Source organism: Leptomonas pyrrhocoris (assembly GCF_001293395.1).
Source record: "Leptomonas pyrrhocoris isolate H10 chromosome Unknown, whole genome shotgun sequence".
Taxonomy (NCBI): Eukaryota; Euglenozoa; class Kinetoplastea; order Trypanosomatida; family Trypanosomatidae; genus Leptomonas; species Leptomonas pyrrhocoris.
The window spans coordinates 233,424-255,361 of NW_015438374.1; the positions used below are offsets into that span (position 1 = coordinate 233,424).

Below are 21,938 nucleotides of genomic sequence, written 5' to 3' on the forward strand. Positions count from 1 at the left end.
AGTCGTACCCGAACCACATTTGCTTTCCCCTTTTCGCTTCTCCTCTTAAGTGGGTGTTGTCTCTCTCTCTCTCTCTATCTCCATTGATTTTTCTCTCGCTTCGGACGCCTGACTTGTTGTCATGGTTCTCTATCTGCGTGTGTGTTGGTGTATGTATGTGTGTGTGTGTCTGTGTTGGTGTGAACGGCGAGGACGTCGCGAGCAGGTGTGCCATGGACGCAAAAGAAAAACAAAAACTATGCACGTGAGAAAACAGGGCGGCCCAAAGGCGGAACATAACGTTCGTTGATTCGTAAAAGTTCTGGATTCTTCTATGCGTTGGATGCCATCTTGTCTACCAGAAGATCAGTTAAAGATGCGCTTTCACTCAATGATTATCCTCTCTTTTCTGTTCAACTAGTTCAAATCTTGGGGAAAAAAGATAGTGGGTTCTGTGTCTCATCACACGCATGCCAACGACCATTGCTGGCGTGGAGGTGAACCAAACAAATACCTTCAAATATATGTTTTGTACGTAAAGCGCCAAGCAACTTCAACCGTGAACAAGCGAACAGCGTCGCGAGAACGAAGCGAGAGTTGGCTGGACCCGCTGGGCTTACAAGAGATTCGGACGCTTCTGCTCCTCGACGCGATTTCCCCAGGCCGTCGAGTACACACACACACACGAATAAAAAAAAACCAATGTCATTCAACGTATGCTGCGTCACCAAGTCTTCTGTTGAGGTCGTCTTCGGCTATCTCTTTCTCTCCCCTCCCCTCTCTCCCTACCTTTTTTTTTTTAAATCAACGAACGCTTTCAAATAATAAAAATATGTCGCATTCAAACAAACAAACCATTATTATGGCAAATGATTCTCCTCACGCCGGCAGAGTTTAACAGCTTCTTCATCATTTATCATCATTACTGTCGCTTTCCTCTCTTTTTTCTTCGTGTTTTCTACTTTGTTTAACACATTTGTGAAGATTTTTTTTTTGCTCTGTAAAGTCTTCCAGAAGTTTCGACCATCTCTTACCAGCTCCTCGCTCCACCTCGCGCGTAGTCTCCTCTTCAAAAAATAATAAAAAAGGAATTTACCCCTTTAACCCTTTCTTTTCCGTTTCTCTCTCTCACTTCACCCGTCTACAAAAAAAAACCAAAAGAAAAATGTCAGGTGATCTTCAGATTTACTCGTGGGACGAGATCGCGAAGCACAGCACCGAGGATGACTGCTGGGTCGTCATGTACGACAAGGTGCTGGATGTGACGAAGTTCCTGAACGAGCACCCGGGTGGCCTGGACCCGCTGAAGGACATGGCGGCGCAGGACATCACGAGCAGCTTCGAGAGCATCGGCCACACCAGCACGGCACTGGTGAAGAGTAAGACGTTCATCATCGGCCGCACCGACCCCGAGGATACGAAGCGGCGCAAGGCAGCGGCGGCGCAGAGGGCGTCTGCGCCGGCCCCGCGCTGGTCGGACACGAAGCCGGAGGATCTGCGCAAGTACGCCGACGGCGGCGGCATCATCCCGCTGTGGGTGCTCGTTGCCGTTGCGGCGATCATTCTTGCCATCATTGTGTACCTCTTGATGTGACGTGAAAAGAGAAAGCTTTCTTTTATTTGGGCTCGACACACAACGAAACAGAGCAGAGGAACTGTAAGAAGAAGACGAAGGACTACGGATGTCCGTCGCTCTTGACGCTCTTTAAATGCTGTCCCCTTCTTTTTTTTCCCGTTGTTTCTTCATGTTCTCTTGCTCTTTGTTTTCTCCTTTCTTCATCAGCTCAAAATACGGGGAAATGCGGGTGTGAATGATTTTTTTAGTTTGATTTTTTGTTTTGTTTTGTTCTACGCCTCTTAATGCCCGAACAGCACGCAAAAAAGAACCCTCTATCTATCTATCTATCTATATACCTAACACACTTACGAAGATAAAAAGGGAAAAAAATATAAGCTTCTACGCCTACCTGAAATTCGGTTCACGTGCATCGACTTTTTTTTTTTTTTTAAAGTTCCTCTCTGTTTTTGTTCGAGGGAGAAAAGAAAGGGTAAAGGAAATCGGGCATACTCCTCCTTCGTTAACCACACGACACAAACTTTTTGTTTTTAATCAAAAATACAAAAGAAGGGCAACGTCGAGTTCAATGAAATAAACTCTCTTTCTAACGCTTCTTTTTTCTCTCTATTTTTATCACGCCTTTTCCATTATTCACTTATGAGAATTTAATGTTTTTGGGTTGTGTGTTTTGAGTTGTGGCTACCTCGAAAAAACCAGAAAGAAAAAAACTGTGGCAGCTGAGATAGAACGGAAAGCTATTATAAGAAAGAAAGAAAGAAAAAGGCAGACGAAAGCGAACAATCCCCAGCTGTATTCTTTCCTTCCTTTCGACTTCCGGTCAATGTGCTTTTGATGGTTGTACGATTTGGTCTTCTAAACTCAACGTGGTAGCGTCTACGCAAATGTGTGCGAAACAACAACAGAAAAAAACTTATATAATGCGAGAGCGGGAGACGCTCGCCGGTTTATTATTATTATTTCGGTTTTCTTTCTTGGTATTGTTCTCTTCTGAGTCGCCTCACCTTTACTCGGTGTTGCGGCCGACGTTTTGCCTTAAAAAAAAACAAAACAAAACAAAAAAAAGGCGCAGTTTGGATAACCTGCATTGGTGTGCTTTTTCTAATGTTTTCTTTTCCATTTTCGTTCCCTTTTTTTCCATTCCAAGTGTTGTTTCCTTCTTTTTTTTTTTTCTTGTCTTTCCGCTGCCCGCGTTGTTCTCCCCCGAGCCGGTTCTTAGAGGTCACCGCGCCCCCATCCAAAGAACGATCGGGCAAGCAACGGGTGCGAGCGAAGGAGAAACAGAGCGGCGATTTCACGTTGAAGTACCCCTCGTTAGATGGTGTGTTCTTTCCTCCTTCCCCTCGTCGGTGGTTCTTCACTTTCTGAGGTGTGGCTGGCGAAAGACTGTGGGAAAGAAAGAAAAAAAAATACGGAAAGTAAAAGTTGAAGTGCTCGTCGTGTGGACGCCCCCACCCTTTTTCTCTGTTCTTCTTTTTCCTTCAAACAAACAATAAATTGGTGTTGCTGAGGTGGGACGAAATACAACAGCAAAAAGCAAAGGCTTACATCTCTTCCAGCGGGAGATTTCAAAGCGAGTGTGAACCGCCGTGCAAAAGCGGATATTCAGGTCAGGCTAGATGTCATCAAAAAAACAAAAGTAATAATAGAAGCATAATTGGGCAAAGCAACCGTGCGTTGCGTGGACGGCTTCAATAAAAAGAAGAAGCCTTCCGTCGCTTTCGTTGGGTGACTTGTTCGTTATGGCTCCCTCCATTATTGTAGCGCCCTGCATGCCCCACCACAGAGGGGAGATGGAAGAACGGCACCGGCCGTGTTCCTCGTGTCTGCTCGCCACGGATTGCGGGACACTGTGAAGAGCGGGGGGCTGAAATGCGGAGGTGGGGACTCCTCCAAAGAAGAAAGAAACGTATCCGTACCTTAAGTTGAGCGCTGTCTCACTAACACGGAATCGAACTGATTCTGCGGGGATCGTGTAGGAGGTAACAGAGGAGCTGGGGGATTTTTTTTCCTCTTCCATACGGTTGCATCTCACGATTGTTTTTTCAAACTTGGTCCGCGGACCTCGCACACTGCACCTCTCTCCACCCCTCTCCCTCTTTTCTCTTTTCTCTCTTTCTTTTTGTTCTACACTCCGGCGAAAAGTACCCACCTCCCCGTTCTTTAGGGTTTTCCAATAGTGAATAGGCAGACGAAAGGTGGCGGGAAGAAAGGCAGCAGCAGCGGCGGCAGGTATACATACAACTGCGTATTAGTAGAGCATTCACTAAGCAAGCAAACAAGTGGAGAGAGACGGCGTAAACCTGGCTGATCTCCCTGCTTTACTGTTTCTGGGTTTTCCCCCCGCGGCGTGTTCTGCGAAACGAAAGTATTATCTAGTAAAGTCAATTCTCCTCTTTTCTTTTTTCCTTGTTGTGCTGATCCTCCGGTCAAACACTCTGGAGACACCGAGGTTTTTCTTTATCTAAGCGAGGGTTAAAGGAAAAAATAAAGAGAAAGTGTATATTTCTTTCGCGCAACTCTGCGTCTATCACGTTTGACGTGTTGACGCACACAGGCGCGCTTTGCTATCGATTATTATCACACGGCTCAGCCACAACATCGCTTTACACCACCCCAAAGGCAAACAAACAATTCAACCAGCATGTTCCGCACGTCGCTGGCACGATCGTTGCTGCGCCGCGCGACGGCACCCAGCAAGAGAACCACCGTCGCCGCCGCCACCGCCGCGTCGCTCTGCTTTCCGCGCAAGTTTGAAAGCACCATTGCGAAGGGTGGAGAGGAATTGGCGAGCACAGCAACGGACACTCCCGCTGCGAACGCACGCGCCACGGCAGCCACCGCCACGGAGCCGCCGCTGCGCGCCACGCCGGCCGAAAAGGCATCTCCACCCTCCAAGCCTCACGGCATCGACTACGCCAGTCTCTACGCGCACCACCCGGTCGACTACGAGCGGTCGACGACGCAGGCCCCGAACATCCTGCGCTTTCCTGCTGACGTGTCGAACCCGGCCTTCCAGGAGAACATGCGGCGGATGGAGGGCCTCGTCGAGCAGCTGCGGGCGCGTGTGCGCTACGTGCAGGCCGGGGGTGTCATTTCAGCGGAAGAGGCGGCCGCAGCGGGTGTGTCGCTCGACTCCAAAAAGGCAGACGATCTGGTCCGCACGTTGCACCTCAGCCGAGGAAAGATGCTCGCACGGGAGCGGATCGAGAAGCTGGTGGATCCCGGCACGCGCTTCCTTGAGCTCTCACAGCTGGCCGGCTGGGACCTCTACTGGGACGAGAAGAGTAAGTCCTACGAGCGCTGCTACAGCGGCGGCATCGTGACCGGTGTGGGGGTGGTGAGCGGAGTGCGCTGCATGATCGTCGCGAACGACGCCACCGTGAAAGGGGGCACCTACTACCCCATCACCGTCAAGAAGCACCTGCGAGCGCAGAAGATCGCGGAGCAGAACCACCTGCCCTGCATCTACGTCGTCGACAGCGGCGGTGCGAACCTCAGCCGCCAGGACGACGTCTTCCCCGACGAGCAGCACTTCGGCCGCATCTTCTTCAACGAGGCGAGCATGTCGCACAAGAACATCACACAGATTGCGGTGGTGCTGGGCAGCTGCACGGCCGGCGGCGCCTACGTGCCGGCGATGGCGGATGAGGCGATTCTGGTGGCCCGTACCGGGACGATCTTCCTCGGGGGTCCGCCGTTGGTGCTGGCGGCGACCGGTGAGGTGGTTACCCCGGAGGACCTCGGCGGCGCGGACGTGCACTGCCGCGTCAGCGGTGTAGCGGACCACTACGCGACGGATGACCTGCACGCCCTCTACGTCGCCCGCCGCTGCGTGGCGAACCTGAACCTGCGGCGCTGGAATGAGCGGCGCAACCCGACCGACGTGAAGCCGGTTGCCCCGCTGTACGACCCGAAGGAGCTGGGTGGCTTTATTCCGGATATGCTGGCCGCCGTCGTGAAGAGCTTCGACGTGCGTGCCGTTATCGCCCGCATCGTGGATGGCAGCCACTTCGACGAGTTCAAGGCCCTATACGGCACCACGCTGGTCTGCGGCTTCGCACACGTGGAGGGGATGGAGGTGGGCATCGTCGCAAACAACGGCATCCTCTACTCGGAGTCCGCGCTGAAGGGGGCTCACTTTATTCGACTGTGCTGCCAGCGCAACGTCCCGCTTCTCTTTCTGCAGAACATCACGGGCTTTATGGTGGGGAAGAAGTACGAGGAGGGCGGCATCGCGCGGAACGGCGCTCGCCTGGTCACTGCTGTGGCGACGGCAACCGTGGCGAAGATCACGGTGCTGATCGGTGGCAGCTACGGCGCCGGCAACTACGGCATGTGCGGACGCGCCTTCGAGCCGCGGTTTCTCTTTATGTGGCCGAACGCACGGGTGAGCGTGATGGGCGGCAACCAGGCCGCTACCGTGCTCGCCCTCACGGACCGCCGTCTGAAGAACGCGTCGGCGGCGGAGGTGCAGGCTTTCAAGGACACGGTGAAGGAGAAGTACGACAGGGAGGGCTCGTGCTACTACAGCACGGCGCGCCTGTGGGACGACGGGGTGATTGCGCCGGAGGACACGCGTACGGTGGTGGCCGAGGCGCTGCGTGCGACACGGCTGGTGCCAACCACGAACACGGAGCAGTAACGAAGTGATGAAAAAAGAAAAAGAAAAACAAGACCGCGCGTGACGCTGCGCGTGCGTCGGTGCGTGAAAGGCTGAGAGGCAGAGGGGAAAGGGGACTAGTAAGCTCTGCAGCACTTGCCGTGCAGTGTGGGTCCATGCTTTCTGATCGGTGTCTTTTCCTCCGTTTTCCGCCGTTACACGCTCGTCAAGCGATGCTTCATGAACGACTCGATCTATCTCTCTATATAGAAGAAAAAAAGAAAAGAAATACCTGCTCTCGTAGTAGCGATGAAGAAGATGACGTAAGCTTCACGTCTCCTGAGGTGATTTCCACCTATCTCCTTGGCCAGCGCCACCTATGAAGGCGACCGGGGAAAGCCACCTGTCAATCGGCATTACCCATGTATATATATGTATATATATATATGTCAAAGCAACTGGAATGCAAGGAGCGGCATTATCACTTTACGTAGCCTATGTGCTGACTCACCTTGACGTACGTAAATGGTGTGCATTGGCGCGTTCTCACCAACGTGCGGAGCGCACCGTACGGCACCTTCATTGGGACTTCCTCTGCTCCAACCGCGCTGTTCCCCTTTCCTTGGAAAAAAAACTTTTCTCCTCTTGTCTTCGTTCTGTTGCTGGAGTAGTGAAGCGCCACAGTGGTTTTTCTTTTTGAAATCTCTACTTAGAAAAGGAGAGCTTACAGAGGAAGAGACACGTCCGTTTCTTCTGGTGCTTTACACCTCTCTTCTACTTCGAGCCGCAGCGCGTTGCTGCGTGAGCGACTCCGCCGTAGGACCGAAGGACGTACACGCACGCACACACATCTGCAAAAATACCTTAATTGAAGACGCACACGAGCCTCCATGTCGTCGACTCTTGGCATGTTCGCCGCCAAGCATATCGCCTCTCCGAGTGGGTTTGTGCAGTGCAGCGTGCACAACGTGCGCCGTAAAGCGGACTGCTGCGAAATGAAGCCTGTCATGAACGCCGATATGGAGGTGATCGACTATGTCTGCGTGTGCAAGCCGGCCTTTGCGTGCAAGTCTGCCAGCGAGCGCAACAACAACTTCAATATTAATGCTGCCAAAGGGGTAGCTGATGAACAGCGAAGCGGCAGCGGCGCGCCAGTCGTGATTGACGCGAGCAGCACGCACATGACCGCTGGCCAACAGCACCGCGGACACACGGGAACGTCGATCAGCGCTGGTGCCGGCGGCGGCAACGGTGGCGGCGGTGATGGCGACAGTGCTGACGTCGCGACGCTCTTTGCTGTGTCATTCTACGGCGGGAGCTCCACCGCACCGGCAACCACCGCTCCCACCACGACCGCGGCTGACACGGGGAGCGAAAAGCGACGTGATGGCGAAGGCGATCACGACAGCGACGTCGATGCTCACAGCGACGTAGACAGCGATGCCTCGGCGGACAGCATGCAGCTCACCTTTCCTGCTCCCCCACACGCCGCCGACACCACCGCGGCTGGTGCGGTGAGCGGGGCTGGCGGTCCACAACCGGCCGCCCACCGCGCACGTCCACGTTACTACGATCCGGCGCAGAACGCGGGCGGCGGTGGCGGCAACGGTGGCGGCCACTCTCACCTGCAGCCGAGAAAGGTCTGCTGGAACTGCGGGATGCCGGGGCATGAAAAACCCGCCTGCCCCAACACGCTCTGCCGCACCTGTCACCAAAAGCGCGGACCGTACGGTACCCCGCACCGCTGCGCGCCGGTCTTCGAGCCCTCACCTTTTATTGTGCCGCCGACGCCGAGTGCGTGGAGGGCAGAGACGTCGCGGCCGTGCGTGCCCGGCGAGCCGGAAGGCATGTCCGCCGTTCGCTGCGTCGCGTGCGGCAAGAATGGGCACTTCGATTGCTCTCTGGTGGTCAGCAACGCTGGCGCCACGTCGTCATCGTCGTCGCTGCCGGCCGATGCGGTGCCCCTCACTACGCCCTTCACCTGCTGCTTTTGCGGCGTGCGGGGCCACACGGTGTTTGAGTGCCGCCAGCGTGACCGCGTGCATCCCGATCACTTTGAGCGACGCCATCAGCTGGTTGCGGAGAGCAAAGCGACCGGCGGCGGTGGTGGTGGAGGCGGCGGAGGCAGTTATAGCGGTGACAGTAATTGGGGACAGCAGCCGCAGCAGCAGCAGCAGCCAACGCGGTCATACGGCGGCCCTTTTGGGTCTACGTCATCTGGCAACACCCGCTACGACAGCTACAACAATAGCAGCAGCAGCGGCGGCGGCGGTGGCGGTGGGCATCGTCGTGACCGCACCTGGAGGGACGATGATGGCGGTCACCGCGGCGGCTATCACCATCACAATGGCGACAGCAACAACGACGGAGACCGGCCGCGGCGCCGCTACGAGGGACCCCCTCTGCAGCGACGCGAGGATACTCCCTACTCGACGACCTCCTCACGCCACTACACGCCTACCGGCAACAACAACGGCGGCAATCGTTTCCGCAGTCCGCCGCCGCCGTCGTCGTCGTACCAGCAGCGAGATCGCTCGTCATTGTACAGCGGACAGAGCCGCGACCGTCGCGAGGGCGGTGACGAGCCAGAAGGCCGACGCTACAACGACCGCTATGCTGCTCGTGGCAATAACAGCAATACTAGCGGTGCTGGTGACCATCATTATGGCCGTCACGACTCACGCAGCGGCGGACACCGACCGTACGGTGGACTCCATGAAGACCGACAAGACAGCCGCCGACGCGAAGAGCGCAGCGGTGGCCACGGCAGGCGTCGAGCAAAGAACCGTGACTACGACAGCAGCGATGATTTGTTTTAACTTGGTGATCATAAAAGTTGGATTTCTTTTTTAAAGTATTCGCGACGACGAGAAGGCCGAGATCTTTTTGGTGTTCTCGCCCGCCGGCGAAAGGAAAAGAAAAAAAAGGTAAGTGACGGAAACGGTAAAGGCGATAGAACGTGGACGCGGCACCATGAGGCGCAACGCAGACAAAGGTGACGTACCGCAGTTGTGTCGATCTTACTATTATGATGATGGTTATGAATGTACTCATGAAGAGGAAAACGACAGCAGAGCAACAAGCATTACGTATCGGTTTCCTCGGCGTTGATGTTCAGCAGCAGCAGCAGCAGCAGCAGCAAAAGCAGCAAAAGAAGGAATAGACACTTCCAAATCGTGTGTGACGACACCTGAACGATGTATTCGATTGCGTTATAAGTATTATCATTTCTATTGATACTGCGGCAGTAGCTCAGCAACGCCTGTGGTTTTTGGTTCCGCTGCGTGTGCGGGTATTGCAGCGCAAACGCGTGTGCGTGTGTGCGCACACGCATAAAAACGGCTAGCTGCACAATTTTTTTTCTTCCTTATTCTCCTTTGCCTCGCTCAGCCTTCCCTCTCTTGGACGTATTCCTTCGGATTGCTGCACTCAGGGGTGTGTGTGGAATACCCACGCATGCGTTTATCTTCCCCGCTTTTCCCTCTCCCCTCTCCACTTCTCCTTCTTCAACCCGAAAGCGTCCACGCGTATTCCCTTGATGTTATTTATCACTGCGAATTGCCATCTTTCTCCAGAAAATCACGAGCACAACAGCACCAAAAACAAAAAAAGAAAACTGAAGAAAACTAAAATAAAAATAATTTCTAAAACACACTTGTTTCCTGCACATTCCCCCCCTCTCCTGTCTCTCTCTCTCTCGAACGCGCGTCAGATCTTTTCGCCAGATCGTACAGTCGCACACTCGTCAAACGAAAGCGAAGCCACTATCCATCAAATACGACCAAAAGAAAAGAAAAAATATAGCGGAGCCAACGACTATAGCTCCCAACTATTTTGTCTTGTCTACATTTTGTTAAGATCGTGAAATCACTTTGTGCTTTTTCCTATCTTCCTCAACAAATCGGTGAAAAAAGAAATATATTAAAGAAAAAAATCGTGTTAGAACAGCAGCACATTCCTTTTTTTTTCTCTTTCCTTGTTGCGGCTCCTCTCGGTGGGATTTGCGGCGAAAAGAGTGGTCTCATCTCGTCTCGCACGTTCTTGTCCTCCGACAGTGTAGAAAGTGGCCTCTCTTCTCTTCTCTTCCTTTTTTTCTTTTTCTTTTTCATCTCTCGTGTGTTTCTTTCTGCCTCTTCCTTTTGGCCTGCTTTCTCTTCTGCTAGCTTTCCCCCCTCCTTCTTTCTGGAGCTCTGTCCCCCTCGTTTCTTTTGTTTGTGTTGTGATTGGTTGTGTGTGTGTGTGTCTCTCTCTCCAATTTATTATCATTATTATTATTGAAAGTGCTTCTCCTTCCCCCACCCCCTCCTTCCTCTTCCTCTTGCTTTTCTCTCTCGTTCCGTGTACGTAACAGAGGCTTGGACATGAAACACGGCTCCTTTGCTTTTCGTTGACGCCCAAAGGCAATCGTTATTATCATTTCATTTTTTTTTCTTCTTTCCCCTGTTGTTTATCTTTCCTTCTCGCGATCTTTCGGACATTAAAATTCCTTTTTCCCTTTTCTCTCCTTTTATTTTTTGATACGTTTCTTGTTTGTGGATTGTTTTTGATTTTGCTCTCCCTTCCAATTGCACGCTCCGCTTTTCTTTCTTGACACATTTTTTTTTTGCCCTGTTGTTTGTCTTAACCTTCCCTTTTGTTTTTGTCTTTGTTTGTCCACGTTTGGTGTCGCAATCGATAGGCTAAATCTCTTCTGACGATCATTATTATTATTATCTAGTATTATCTATTACTACTATTGCTGCCCTCTCTCATACCTAGAGAGTGTGTGTGAGCGCGCGTACCGGGCTTTCTTTCTCTCCTTATCAAAAAAAAAAGGAAAGAAGAACACGAGAGAGAGAGAGGAAGAGAACGCCGCTCCGTAGATTAAAGTACATACACATACGCCACGTATCCCTAACAGTAACAAAAAGCCGTAAAAGAGAAAAACTGTTTTTGTTGTTGTTCCAGACGGTTTCTCTTGTTTGTCTTGACTATTCTTCCCTATTGTTTTCTCGGTGTTTTGGTTTAACGTTTTTCTTTGCTGTGCGTGTGTGTGTTATTTGTTCTCCGCGTTGCTTGTTTTTCTCTGTCCCTCCCTCTTAACGGCCATCACTCACTCACCCACTCACACCAGGAGTGGGAGGAGGATTGCGCTGCCCCGTGTGGTTTTATCGGCATCTGACAACCTGCTCGATAAATACATATATATATATATATATATATATATATAAGTAAGTATATATGCATGTATCTTTGCTTTTACGGCCCTTTGTTTTCGTGACCCAAGTAAAAACGGACCTCCCCGGAGAGAAACCAAAAAATTACCGAGGAAGAAAACCGCAGTTCCTCTTTTTCCTTTTTCTTTTTTTTTTCTCGTTTGATTTCCATCACTATGGAAAATCTCAACGGCCACAGCGACGACGAGTTGGCTGTGTGGACCACGTCGTTTGCTGGCGGGGCAGACCCTACTCCGCGCTCCCCACACGAGCCGCAAACGCAGCACCGGCAGTACTCTCAGGGCCCCAGCAGCCAATCTCACTGCTTTCAGACGTCCCAGCTCGCTTTCCTCTCCTCGAGTGATGACCGTCCGCCGGCCACACCGCATTTTCTGTCCGACTCCATCGAAAGAGAGACCACGCCGCAGAACAACACGGTAGCGCCCGCACCCCCCTCACTGCCACAACCCGCAAAGCAACCGCCGCCACCGCCGCCGCCGCCGCAGCAGCAGCGAAGTACTGAGGAGACACCGCTCCCCATCAAAGCCACCCGCAGTCCCATGAACAGCCACCCGCACAACGGCGAGGTGCCGACCTTTAAATACTTCTCCCCCTCTTCCTTGTCGTCGGCGCTGCCACGCCCCAGCAAGATTACACCGGCCGCCGTCGCTGCTGCGGCCGCAGGGATGCTTCCCCTCTGCACCTCCCACCCATCCGGCACGAGCGACACCGACATGGAAGTGAAGGGAGAATGCTTGGAGGACTACTTGAAATTACAGGACGACGATGAGGTGGACTGTGCGGAGGGCAGCACCACCTACCCTGGTCGGCAGACATCGGACTTGGTGCAATCGGGCTCGCAGCAGTCGCAACCATCGCGCACTAACGGCCGCAGCTCGCTGTGGGTGAGCGACCTGTGCGACATCGCAGGCGACGTCAGCAGCTGCAACAACAACAGCAAGAACAATACAAACATGAGGGACTTCAACGGCATGCAGTTTGCCCGCTCCCCCTGCACGCCGATCGAGGTGGATACGATGAACACGGGGAGCTTAAGGATTAATAATAACAACACCACCTCGCCTGGTGCGCACGCCGGTGCGACGACGGCGATGGCGGCACGACTGTGCGCCGGTCCTGTCAAGAAGGCTCAGCCACCGCCGCTGAGCGGGTTCGCGCCTGTGGCGGTGGTGACGCCCGGCTCGGCTCCGCCCGAGAACAAGGCGAACAGCATCAGCGCGAACAACAGCGTTTACTACGCGAATACCAATAACACCACGATCGACGGCGGCAATCGCGTGTGGAGCCACCGCAGCACCACCCCGCAGCCGCTATCCCTCGCCTCCTCCTTGAAGGTCTCCCCGTCGTCGCACAACTACGGATCGTTTGGCCTGGTGAACGAAGAGCGACGGCTGAAGGAGGAGCTGCATGCTCTGCGGCAACGCGTTTGTGAGGCGGAGCAGCGGTTGAGTACGGTGCAACGACGCATTGCGGAGTCGTCCCTCAACGGCGGCGGTGTTCCTCCTGCCGCTGGCCCTGCTGGTGGCGGCGCGACGGAGTTGGAGACACAACGCTTTTATTCACAGCCGCCTTTGCAAGCGGCCGCGAAGGTGATGCCGACCGAAGCACGACCGCCGGAGGTTGCAGCCACAGGAGCAGCAGCCACAGCGGTACCCACACAGGGCGTGTACATGGTGTCCACTGCGACGGCGCCGCGCTACGCTCTGGGCGCTCCTGCGATGGAGCTGCGGAGGACGCCACCACAGCAACAACAGCTGCAGGTGTTACCGTCCTCCATGGCATCAAAGGTGTACGTGGCGAGCGCGCCGCCCTCCACCGCCGTCACCATGACGCGGCCCCCTTCGACTGACTCATCCCGGCTGGCCGGCAGTGGGATGACGTACATTGTGCAGAACGGCACCCCTTTCGGCGTGTATGCGATACCGTCGACTGGGACGCTGGTCGATGCGGCGGGGAACGCGATCCAAGCAAACGGCGTCTACCCCCCTTCCACCACAACGAACGCCACCTCCACACACAGCACCACTGCCGCTGCGGCTGCCGTGCTGTCCACCCCCTCACCAGCGGGTGGGTCGACGATGCAGGTGGTCGGGACTCAGTCCTATATGGTGAACAACCAGCCCACGATTTGCTACATGGTGTTGGCTCCGCAGACCCCACAGCAGTCACAGCAGCAACAGCAGCAGAAGTTGACCCCTTCGGTGTCCCCACCAGAGTTCGGGAGCCACAACAACAATAGCAGCAGTAGTAATGGTGGTGTTGGTGGCAACATACACATGAAAGGTGCGACCTACACGCACGTGCCGGTTCTCCCCACCGCTCCCACCACCGCTACCGCCACGGCGACGGCCAAGACGCAAGAGGTGCTGCCGAGCTACCCCCATGTCGTCATGGTAGGCCCAGCGAGCAACGCCGAGCTCACACGGAAGTGTTTCAACGTGCACGGCTCCATGATGGGCGTCGTGCCGTACTTCCCGTACGACGAGGGCGCACCGCCTGCGCCGACGGCCACCATCCTCACTGCGGTGGCGACATCATCGCCAGGTGCGAGCGTGCCGGGACAGTCGATGAGTGGGGCGTGCTGGTCTATGCGGTCGGGCGTCAACGGCAACGGCGGCGGCGCTGATCTGGTCCTCGGCAACAGTGGCCACTCGCACGACGGCCTCACGACCATGAACGACTCGAGCGTCGTGCCGCCATGCTCCTGTGGCAGCAACACACCACCCAACAACGCGAAGAGCAGCACCACACCCACGACACCCGGTGACCCCTCCACGGCACCCGTGCTACCCATTTTCATTCAGATGTTTCCATGTGAGCTGCATGACCGGGCGAAGGTGCTGAATCGAGTGATGGAGGCAACGTGCGGGCGTGACTTCGGCGTGGTGCAGCGCATCGAGCCCCGCTCGGAGACGTCCTTCATCGCCCACGTCCGCACGCACCACATGTGGCACCTCATCTACAAGCTGCGCTGCCGTGTGCTGATGGACCGTTTCGGCTTCTGGTACGCCGCGGACTTGGATCAGTACATCCGCATGAAGGAGTACTGTGAGGGCGTGCGTCGCCTGCCACAGCAGACCCGTCACTTCCAGACCGACGGGCTGCCGTGCATGCCCCTCGTTGTGGAGCTGTCGCGGGCGGTGGAGAAGGCGGTCGTGATGGAGAACAACGCGCCGCGCACCTTTGACGAGATCGTTCCGATCGCTGCCGTGGACCGTCACCGCACCCGGCTGCACTCCACCACCACCGCCTCAACGGGGACGAATGGGTCTACTATGCCCAACACAGATGGCAGAGGCGGCGCCGGAATGGGCTTCGCACCGGCGATGATGCCGCCCGCCGGGGGCTTTGCGGAGGCGACCACGACAGGCGGGGAGAACACCGCAAACGCCGTCATGATCGGCAGCAACATCGGCAATGGCAACTCCGCGCTGGTGCTCTCCGGTGCGCCGCTGCCGCAACACCAGCAGCAGCAGCAGCAGCATTGGAGCATTATGACGACAACGGGGAGTGAAATGAGCTTTCGGACGTCCAATGCTTCACTGGGCGGCAGCACACGTGCGGGGCAGGCGATGTACATGGAAGGGCACCCATCTCCCCATCAATTTATGTAAGAAGAAGACAAAAACACACACACACACACATCGAAATCTGTGGCAGACCTAGAATGTCTAGGCTCCCTCCCCCCCAAAAACGTGCTATACAGTGAAAGGAAAGGACGATCGAACTGCCTTGATTATTATTTACTGTACAGACCGACACGCGGGCAAGTAGCGGTCGATAACACCACAGAAGAGGAGAGTGCTGTGTGTGTGTGTGTGTGTGTGTGTGTGTGTGTGTGTGTCTGTGGATACACGCCGGATGACAACCATCAAATATATATATGTAACCCATTATTAATGGACAATGAATAAAAGCGTTTGGCATTTTTCTTTTCTTTTATCTATTTGATGAGAATCGGCATCACAGAAAAATATGCCTCGGGCCTTTGCAGATCAAGATGTGTGCAGCCGAGAACGCGTGTGGTTTGCTGAGGTGAGGCAGTCGGTAAAACTGCCAACTTCACAAGTTAGAATCTCTTTTCTCCTATTTCCTTTGTGACTTCCTTTACTGTGTCTGTTACCTTGCTCTTATTCCCATTTTCTATTTTTATTTTTACAATGTCCTCTCTTCAAGGCTTTTTTTTTCTTCTTTTCTTTCTGCCTTTTCCGCCAATTGCGGAGTTGTGTTACTGCGAAATCTGTTCCCTCACTGGCAGTAAACACCACCCACAAGTATTAAAAGAAAAAAAATATTTAACGACGAACCCGCAATGGGAATTTAAATCTCTTTCTCTGTTTGTGTGTGCTTCTCTCTCCTCCTTACTTTTCTTCTTCTTCCTCTTCGCGTGCTATGCTGTTTCTTTCTCATTTTCCATTTCCGGTTCTTGACTTAATTCACTTCTGTCCGTTTCATTTATCTATTCTTTTGCCTTTTTTTCGTGCCTTTGTCTTTCTGTGAAAGATGCTTTTTTTCGACTTCTCACCGTTATTTTTTTTTTTTGCGGTTGAGTTGTGCGCTACTCTTTTTCCTTTTCTCTTTCTCCTGTGCTCCCCCAAAATGAGCCTTCATTGTAGACATTCGAACTTGGTATTCCTTTGTTGATTTATTGATCTGTTTTATTTTGTTTGTTATCTTTTGAAGCGAATCTCCCTCTTTCTCTTTAACCATCCAGTCGTCGTTTTCGTTTTGTTGCTCAAGAACTCGAGGTCTGTGCCGCGGTGGCACAGCCGCAGCAGACATCTCGCATTCAACTAAAAAGAAAAAAAAAGAGAGGAAATCAACACCAACAACAGTAACCAAAAAAGCGAATAGTTCTGATTGCTGCTGTCTTCTTCTCCAAATGTGGTGTTTTTATTTTGTTTTGCTTCTCTGTTTCCTTTGGGAGATATGCACATGTTTTTTTTGTTGTTTTGTGGCGTAAAAGACATCGAATTGTTTCTATCATATGTAAGAGAGATATAAATCATTTAGGATCGTTCTTCCATCTTAGCGGTCGCGCATGTAGATATATATATATATATGAAGAATAACCGAGAAGAACGTTGGGCTCCGTTGGGTGAGAGAAAAATGTAGAACCTTTTTTTCTTTTAAACATAAACTACCACGGTTACGAAGCACAAGAACACCCGTTGCGAAGCCAAACGACACTGCAGCAAAGAAAGGAAACAACGTTTGACAGTAAACAAACCCGCAAGCAATCCAAGCAAACACCCAAAATAGCAGTGGCAGATTTGAAGGTGCGTGTGTCGCTGTACTCTCCTCAGGAAAGGTGTCGCTTTTCTCTTTTTTAAAAGTGCACTTGGTCCTTGCCCTTTTGCTGTGACGTTGGGCTATTCTTTTTTTTTGTAGGTTTCAGGGGTAGCGGTATTTGAGCTTCCGCGAGGTCTTTCCATTGTGCGATGTCCCCGGTATTGAAGGCGCAGTAGAACGATGCTTTTTACAGCGCCACGCATGTCGTGGCTGTATGTCTTACATCCAAAATAAGCAGAAAGCTCCCCCAAAAAGAAATGTATCCGCAGTGAAATGAACGTAATAATAATAATCCTACGATCATACAAGACTAGACTGCGAAATTACCCTGTGTATGCGTGCGCGTGTGGGTGTGGATGTGTGTGTGTGCCCTCTGTTGCCTTTATTAGTATTCTTTTGCACTCCTTGTGGGGATTTACTGCAAATACGCTATCGCCATTTTTTTCTGCTTTTGTAAGCGCAATGGTTTTGTCTCCTCTTCGCTACGGCGGCAGTTGTTATAAGTTATTTAATACTATTATTATTATTATTTTTGTCCGTGTGCCGCTGGAGTCTGTTGATATAGCTTGCTTCCACCAAAGTGCTGCCAACTCTGGTTTCCTTCTTTCATTTCTTTTCTTCTTTTTCTTTCTGATGTAGGCTCCTCCCCTTCCTCCCTCTCCTCACCCCCTCTCCACCTTTTTTTTCTTCTTCGTTTTTGTGCCTTAATGATGCTGCGTTTTCCTTTAAAACGCATTTGAGGGAGGGAGAGAGGGAGAGAGAGTTGGCGCCTTCGATTTTCCTTTTCGGTTTCTCCTTCCTACCATTTTTTTCCCTTCAGTGTGTTTGTTTTCGTCTGTCTTTCGAAATTCGCCACAACTCCATCTTTTTTCCTTTGTTTTGTGTGCTGTAAAATGATTTTTCCTTTCCCTTTCGTCTTCTCTTGTTCTTCCGCCTTTGCCGCCGGCTCACACAATTTCTTCTCTGTTTTTGGGGTTCATCTCTCTCTCTCTCTCTATCTGTATATTGGTTCTGTATAAGCGTCGTAATCCCTTTCACCTCTTGACGTTCGCTGATTACTTTTTTGTTTTTGTTTTGCGTTTCTACGTGCTTCGGTCGTCGCAGGCTTTTCTTTTCTTTTTTCTTTTCTTCTTTCCCTTCTGATAGCGAGCTGTCTTCCATTTCCCACGCAACTTGCCTTTGGGGTTTTCTCTCTCCTCCTCTCTCCTCCTCGCTCCGCCCTCGCTCTCCCGCTTGCGGATCTCCTTTGAATTTCTTTAGTGCCATTGACTCTTTTCGCTTTTCTTCCTTTGTTTTTTCTTTTCTTTTCCTTTTTTTTTTGTTCTCCTCAACTGTACAGTTTTTCCTCGTGAAAGGCAGTGGTGGGGACGTGCCGGCAAAGGCGGTGGTGGCTCTTTCTTCTTTTTCTTCTTGGACAGCGGAAGAAGCGGGGGTGGGTGCGGGAAGGAGTACGAAGAAAGAGAAAGAATCAAAAAGGAAAGGGTAGCTGACTGGTGATCGGTGCGCTGAACAGTGCCCATAACGATGATGGCGGGTGCGCGAAAAGTCCAGCATCGGCGCCTTTTTTTTTTCTCGTCTTCTTTTACCTTTTCGTTCTCTTTGTCGCGAAACCAACCAACAAACGAAACCTGAAGGAGAGGCCACCTTGATGAATAAAGGCGAGAGAGAAGAAGCCGACTTGTTTTTGTCTTCCTTCTATTTTTTTTTTTTAAGGGGGGGGGGGCTTCTCCGCAAGAAAGGGAAGGCAACGAGCGCTCCAAGTACGGAGAAGTGTACTTTTGAATGGTAAAATAAAAACTAAGGATAATACTAAGAAAAAGAAAGAAAACACAGTAATAGTATTGTTGCGGGGAAGCGATCGATCACGTCGAAGGCGTCATCGTTCTCCCGATAACCGTAGCCTTTTTTTAAATATATAAAGACTCCAGCTGAATTGGTGTGAAAAACAGTTCAGCTTCTTTTTTTTACCGGTTTCTTAAATACTTTTTTGTTTAGACATGTTGTTTCTTCTTCTGCGCTCACTTGCAACGGAAAGAAAACACAAAAAAATAGTGCGGATTGCTTTAGCAGAACGGACATGATATCGGTGTGTAAGTTTGGTGGGCATTATAAAAGGAAAAGAAAAAGAAAATGGTGGCTTTCTCGCTCTTGTGCGTGTTTACGTCGCGAACAGCAATAAGTCGTTTGGTGATGTATGTAAAGCGACAACCTTCTCCTTCGCATTTTAAGGTCTTCCAGCAAAGAAAGATACAAACAAACAAACAACAAAAAAGTGACGTTGATATGTCAAAAGGCAAAAAAAAACGTCACGTGTCAATATCCGAGGACGCAAAGAGCGGGCAATTTTTTCTTTCTGTTGTCGTCTCGCTACTTCCGAGTGTCCATGTGCTTCTCCACCAGATGGTTGTTCTTAGACGATGCTGTGCGTGTTGCTGCCCCTATCTCCTTCTCTCCTCTCTCTCTCTCTTCCTCCTTCTCTCCACTTAATAAAACCTTTCTTTTCTTTCCCTTGTGTGTGTGTGTGTGTACGGCTGTTTCTCGTACCTTGTGTTTTCTCTTTTTTGTTTTTCTGCCGGTGTAGTTTTCCCGCACCAGCACTGCGCGATTTCTTCTCTTCTTCTCTTCTTACGTTTCTCTTACTCTTATCGCAGCCCCTTATTTCTCTTACCTTCCCTTTTCCTCCTCTTCTTCTTTTTTTTGACTTTTCGCTAAAGCAAAGCCAAACAAGCACTCCCTCCCTCCCCTCTGTTGACGACAATGCCCGGCATGAAGCGCACCCGCTCCGACTCGGCCATCGAGGAGGCCGCCGTGTCCGCCTACGTGGAGTCGTGCACGCACTTCAAGTCCAACGTGACCTTCACGGACATCTCGAAGGCCTCGGCGGTGGCCCCGCACGTGCTGCTGGTTGGTGCGCCGGGCCAGTTGAAAGACAAGACCGTCGAGTCACTGCCCTTCTACGGCCCGGCCGTCGCAGCCGCCATCGCCCGCGCGAAGGCCGGCGAGACGGTGACGACGCTGGCGGAGGTGCAGGGACGGTCCGGGTACGTGAAGGTCTCGGTCACCGCCTTGCCGGACACGGCCTCCCGCACGAACTGCCCCTACCGCGCCGACAGCCTGACCGAGGCGGTCGCCGCGGCCTGTGCGGGCGTGGGCGAGGGCGAGACGTTGGATGTGTACGTGCGGGCCCCCGCTGGCGCGGAGACGGCGGTTGCCAACGCCGTCGCTCGAGCCGCGCCGCACTCCTATACGGCGAAGGACGGACAGTCGGCGAAGGCGTACCTGAAGCAGGCGATGACGTTGAACGTGGTGCTGTCGTCGCGTGCCGCCTTCACAGGGGAGAAGGTGCACGGCAAGGCGGTGACCGTGGCGGAGCTGGACGCGATTTGCACCTCCGTCCAGCTGTGCCAGCGCCTGGTGGACACCCCGACGTGCACGCTGGACACCATCGTGTACACCGAGATCGCGACGGCGTACGCGAAGGAGCTGGGGGCGGACATCACGGTGATTAAGGGCGAGGAGCTGCGCGAGAAGGGCTACGGCGGCATCTACGCGGTGGGCAAGGCGGCGCAGTACCCTCCGCACCTCGTGACGCTGCGCTACAAAAACCCGCACGCCGCCGCCGGGGCGAAGAACGTCGCGATGAACGGCAAAGGCATCGTGTACGATTGCGGTGGTCTTGCTCTCAAGCCGGCCCAGCACATGTCGAACATGAAGACGGATATGGGCGGCTCCGCTGGCCTCTTCTGCGCCTTCATCGCGGTGGTGCGGTGCATGAAGCTGCAGCAGGATCACTACCACCACATCGCGAACCTCAGCGTGACGCTGTGCATGGCGGAGAACGCGATGGGCCCCAATGCGTACCGCAACGATGACGTCGTGATTATGAAGTGCGGGAAGTCCGTCGAGGTGATGAACACGGATGCGGAGGGCCGCATCGTGCTCGGCGATGGCGTGTACTACGCAACAGGCGAGCAGGACTTTATTCCAGACGAGGTGATCAACATGGCGACGCTGACGGGCGCGCAGGGCATCGCGACCGGCACGAAGCACGCCGGCGTGTACGTGAGCACGGCACAGCAAGAGGCGGAGATCGTGAAGGCGGGTCTGGCGAGCGGGGATGTCTGCTTCCCGGTGCTGTACTGCCCGGAGGCGCACAAGGAGGTGTACACGAGCTCGCTGGCCGACATGCGCAACATCGCGAACGTGCCGGTCAGCCCCGGCGCAAGCCTCGGTGGCTACTTCGTGGAGCAGATGATGCACGAGCGCTTCAAGGGTGCATTTGTACACGTCGATATCGCCTTCCCGAGCTCGAACAAGTCGGGCGCCACGGGCTACGGGGTGAGTCTTGTGGCGGAGTACCTTCGCAAGTTCTAAGCCGGTTTTTGGGTTTTCCTTCTCCTCCCTTTACCGCCGTCCTCCCTCTCCCCCAAAAGAAAGAGGACGGATGCAAGGGTACATCGACATCGTTGAAAGAAGAAGCGAAGAGAAGACGAAAGGGTGCCTTCGGTTTCTCGCTACCTGGCTTTCCTTTTCTTTCCTTTGCTTCTTCTTTGAACTCCTTTGCTTCTTTGGCCCAATCTTATGGAAGAGGCGCTGCCGTGATCGTACTCCTCTTTTTTTTCTCTCTCTCTCCCTCGTCCTCTTGTGTTCTTGTTTTTGGTGGGCCGATCCGCTCGCTTCTCTGTGACTCAGTTGCCGTTTTTCAATTTGATGACAATCACGACGGAGTTTACTTCCCACCTCCCACCTAAAAAGAGAAAGAGAAAAACTGAAACGAAGGCAGAAGAGATTTATCTTGGCAGTTTGACGTGGCATGACCGACGTTCGCGGCTCCATTAATTCTCTCTCTACATCTAAGTTTGTATTACACGTTGAAGGGTCAAGTTGAAAAAGGATATGTTTTTTATTCTTTCTTTCTTTCTGTTTCTTCTTGTTAACTAAACCCGATTGGTGATTGTTTCTTTTAATGCCCCTTTTTCTTAAAGAAAGAGTACCGTCTTTTCTTTCCCCGGTTTTTTTCTGAAGCTGTGTTTCCTCTCTCTCTCACGTGTGTACGCGCGCGTGTGTGTAGTGGTGGTTTGCTTTCCCTGAAAGAACTCCTTTCACTACCTGTTGTGAGAAGTCAACTTTCACGTTCGTTTTTCTCTTTTCCCCTTTTTCCCCTCTTGTTTGCGCGTCTTATTATTGATGATCTCCGCAGGCCAGCGTTCAACCGGTAAGACCGAAAAGAAAAACAAAGAAAAGAACGGGACTCTTTGCGAAGCTCACAGCT

General features: G+C 52.7%; 5 protein-coding genes across 10 annotated transcripts; all 5 read left to right on the forward strand.

Moving 5' to 3' along the window:
• Positions 1 to 843: 843 nt before the first annotated feature.
• Positions 844 to 1,573, forward strand: ABB37_07348 (putative mitochondrial cytochrome b5; the record flags this gene model as incomplete). 2 transcript variants are annotated; one of them, XM_015805948.1, is made up of 1 exon in its annotated part: positions 844 to 1,573. In XM_015805948.1, exon 1 carries the CDS (start codon positions 1,145 to 1,147, stop codon positions 1,571 to 1,573), a length of 429 nt encoding a protein of 142 aa, XP_015655425.1. In that variant the 5' UTR covers positions 844 to 1,144. The 2 variants fall into 2 exon arrangements, with proteins under 2 accessions (XP_015655425.1, XP_015655426.1); XM_015805949.1 differs by having other exon boundaries at positions 869 to 1,573.
• Positions 1,574 to 3,698: 2,125 nt separating this feature from the next.
• ABB37_07349 (putative mitochondrial 3-methylcrotonoyl-CoA carboxylase beta subunit) lies at positions 3,699 to 6,200 on the forward strand (the record flags this gene model as incomplete). Of its 2 annotated transcripts, none has more annotated exons than XM_015805950.1 (1): positions 3,699 to 6,200. In XM_015805950.1, the coding sequence occupies exon 1, from the start codon at positions 4,200 to 4,202 to the stop codon at positions 6,198 to 6,200; it is 2,001 nt and encodes a 666-aa protein (XP_015655427.1). In that variant the 5' UTR covers positions 3,699 to 4,199. The 2 variants fall into 2 exon arrangements, with proteins under 2 accessions (XP_015655427.1, XP_015655428.1); XM_015805951.1 differs by having other exon boundaries at positions 3,998 to 6,200.
• Positions 6,201 to 6,824: 624 nt separating this feature from the next.
• ABB37_07350 (hypothetical protein) lies at positions 6,825 to 8,977 on the forward strand (the record flags this gene model as incomplete). 3 transcript variants are annotated; one of them, XM_015805952.1, is made up of 1 exon in its annotated part: positions 6,825 to 8,977. In XM_015805952.1, the coding sequence occupies exon 1, from the start codon at positions 7,049 to 7,051 to the stop codon at positions 8,975 to 8,977; it is 1,929 nt and encodes a 642-aa protein (XP_015655429.1). In that variant the 5' UTR covers positions 6,825 to 7,048. The 3 variants fall into 3 exon arrangements, with proteins under 3 accessions (XP_015655429.1, XP_015655430.1, XP_015655431.1); XM_015805953.1 differs by having other exon boundaries at positions 6,828 to 8,977; XM_015805954.1 differs by having other exon boundaries at positions 6,833 to 8,977.
• Positions 8,978 to 9,674: 697 nt separating this feature from the next.
• ABB37_07351 (hypothetical protein) lies at positions 9,675 to 14,988 on the forward strand (the record flags this gene model as incomplete). 2 transcript variants are annotated; one of them, XM_015805955.1, is made up of 1 exon in its annotated part: positions 9,675 to 14,988. In XM_015805955.1, exon 1 carries the CDS (start codon positions 11,530 to 11,532, stop codon positions 14,986 to 14,988), a length of 3,459 nt encoding a protein of 1,152 aa, XP_015655432.1. In that variant the 5' UTR covers positions 9,675 to 11,529. The 2 variants fall into 2 exon arrangements, with proteins under 2 accessions (XP_015655432.1, XP_015655433.1); XM_015805956.1 differs by having other exon boundaries at positions 9,869 to 14,988.
• Positions 14,989 to 19,245: 4,257 nt separating this feature from the next.
• Positions 19,246 to 21,040, forward strand: ABB37_07352 (aminopeptidase putativemetallo-peptidase Clan MF Family M17; the record flags this gene model as incomplete). Its single annotated transcript, XM_015805957.1, has 1 exon — positions 19,246 to 21,040. The coding sequence occupies exon 1, from the start codon at positions 19,424 to 19,426 to the stop codon at positions 21,038 to 21,040; it is 1,617 nt and encodes a 538-aa protein (XP_015655434.1). The 5' UTR covers positions 19,246 to 19,423.
• Between the last annotated feature and the right edge of the window lie 898 nt (positions 21,041 to 21,938).